The following is a 1,999-nucleotide window of genomic DNA, read 5'->3' on the forward strand; positions in this document are numbered from 1 at the left end:
GCTACCTGAGTGGCGAAATAGAAACATTACAAGTGACCGGATGTCGAATAATGAACCCCAACGACATCCACATATGCCACATATTACCAAAAAATATGAGTCGACATCCACACATCCCACACGTGTACCAAAAAAATTAACCTAACCCACACGTCTTCAATATCCACTCGCGGCAAACCATTCTAAAACTTCAAACTTTGAAACTGCTACGAGTTTTGTAAAATATATAAGTCGTTAACATCATTAATTAGTTGATCTCGAGATGAAGATTTCATCCGGATAATCATCTGTCTCATCAGGATCCAGTAGCTGCAGAAAGCAGTCTTGGTCTGGAACTTCATCTAACACTTCTGCAGCAAGTTTCTTTCTTATCACAGGCATGGCCGCATCACAGAGGCCTTCGAAATTTAGACCAAGGGCTAAACACTCTATGAACTTCAGCGCATACACACCACAATCACCCACTTGAATGTTTTGGGGAGCAGTTTTCACTCTGTAATAAGTGAATGCAGCTCCCCCGGTTTTTTGTTGCCTGTACCTCCGGTGAAATGCTTGTATCGAGTTGGGAATCATCCTCCGGAACGGATTACAATGACTCTTCATAACCTCGTCGGTAGTACCACTGTCTATGCTATCGTAAACATTAATTTTTTTCCTTACCAAGTCAGATTCGATGGCAACCCAGTGCTTGTTTTCGATGTTGTATGGGAAGAACAGGGTGTCTACATCCTCAACCCAAACCTTGTTTGTCACTCCATACTTGGGCAATCTCCCCATGTACATCTCAAAATAAGGTTCTCCAAATTTCCAATTCTTAGATGCTTCAACTAGGGAAATCTTTTGCCCACTGACTAACAAAACAAGGGTCAAGGAAAGCTATCTGATCTGTTAGAAATGGGGATGGCGACTTCGTCGCCCTTTGACGGAACATCTGGACACATGTACTCATGTGCTGCAACACGAATTAAATGAACCAGTCATTAGTCTACTATTGTAATCTTAAGATAAGTACCAACTACGGGCAACTTCGAACCTTACCGCATCCCATAACCAGCCGAACTTCTCATCAATGAGTGGCCACAATTGTTTAGGGGTCAGCAGCCAAAATAAAATTCGGCATTTCCAGTGCTTGGAAATTTAGCCCTGAATCCCAAAAATTACAACATCAGTTATAAATACTTGTTAATAAACAAATATAAACAAATCTGATTATAATTCACGGGGTACACTTACAAATCATCAGTTAGGAAGGACTTCAACTTTTCTACTTTCGCAGGACATGCCGCAATGAAAGGATCGTACACGTCAGGTGATAGGACAACAATGTCGTCTACTGCTCGTTTGAGTAAAGCAAATCGCATTGATTCAACATTAAGGCTTCCACCAAAGATACTGGCCAGTGGATCTCCAGAAGGAGGATCATCATCCTCTCTTGAAGGAGGAATCAACTTTTGTAATACATTTCCAAAATAACTGTGTTTCTCGTTTTCAGTAAGTTCTCTCGACACATGGGTACTCCTACCCTCGCCTAAATCATTACAAATCTCGACCCCACGGTACGAGGGTACAGCGTCGCAATTAACTGGGTGAGCTCCACTAGGATGCAAAGTATTAATAGGAGTAATATGTATGGGTTGTACACCTCCTCCGTTTACTTTGTCATTAAACTTTACCCTTTTTTCACCTTCCCCTGTCTGGTACCTCTGTACTCCTTTTCCACGCATTACACTCTCTACATTCTTTATCCGATTTAGCTCCACACTCTCGGCTACGTAAACTTGGTCTTCTGGTTCGATTTTAATACTAGCTAACCTAATGATCTTTTTCCTTGACGCTTTTGGATTCCTAATAACCCTTGAAACATCGAAATCTTCCCCAGGGGGACACGGCATCTGAAATAGCCATAACTTGAACACACACATGTATTTAACGTTATATACACGAAATATCTCATATAGTGTAACGCTATAAAATAATGAGAAATTAAACACTTATCAAT

At 41.0% G+C, this 1,999-nt stretch overlaps 1 protein-coding gene across 1 annotated transcript; it reads right to left on the minus strand.

Annotated features, from left to right (window-relative positions):
• Positions 1–243: 243 nt before the first annotated feature.
• LOC147942630 (uncharacterized) lies at positions 244–777 on the minus strand. The gene has a single exon (XM_087456141.1). It carries the CDS (start codon positions 775–777, stop codon positions 244–246), a length of 534 nt encoding a protein of 177 aa, XP_087312267.1.
• Positions 778–1,999: the final 1,222 nt, after the last annotated feature.

Source organism: Camelina sativa, chromosome 6 (genome assembly GCF_030686135.1).
Source record: "Camelina sativa cultivar CO46 ecotype springtype chromosome 6, ASM3068613v1".
NCBI lineage: Eukaryota > Viridiplantae > Streptophyta > Magnoliopsida > Brassicales > Brassicaceae > Camelina > Camelina sativa.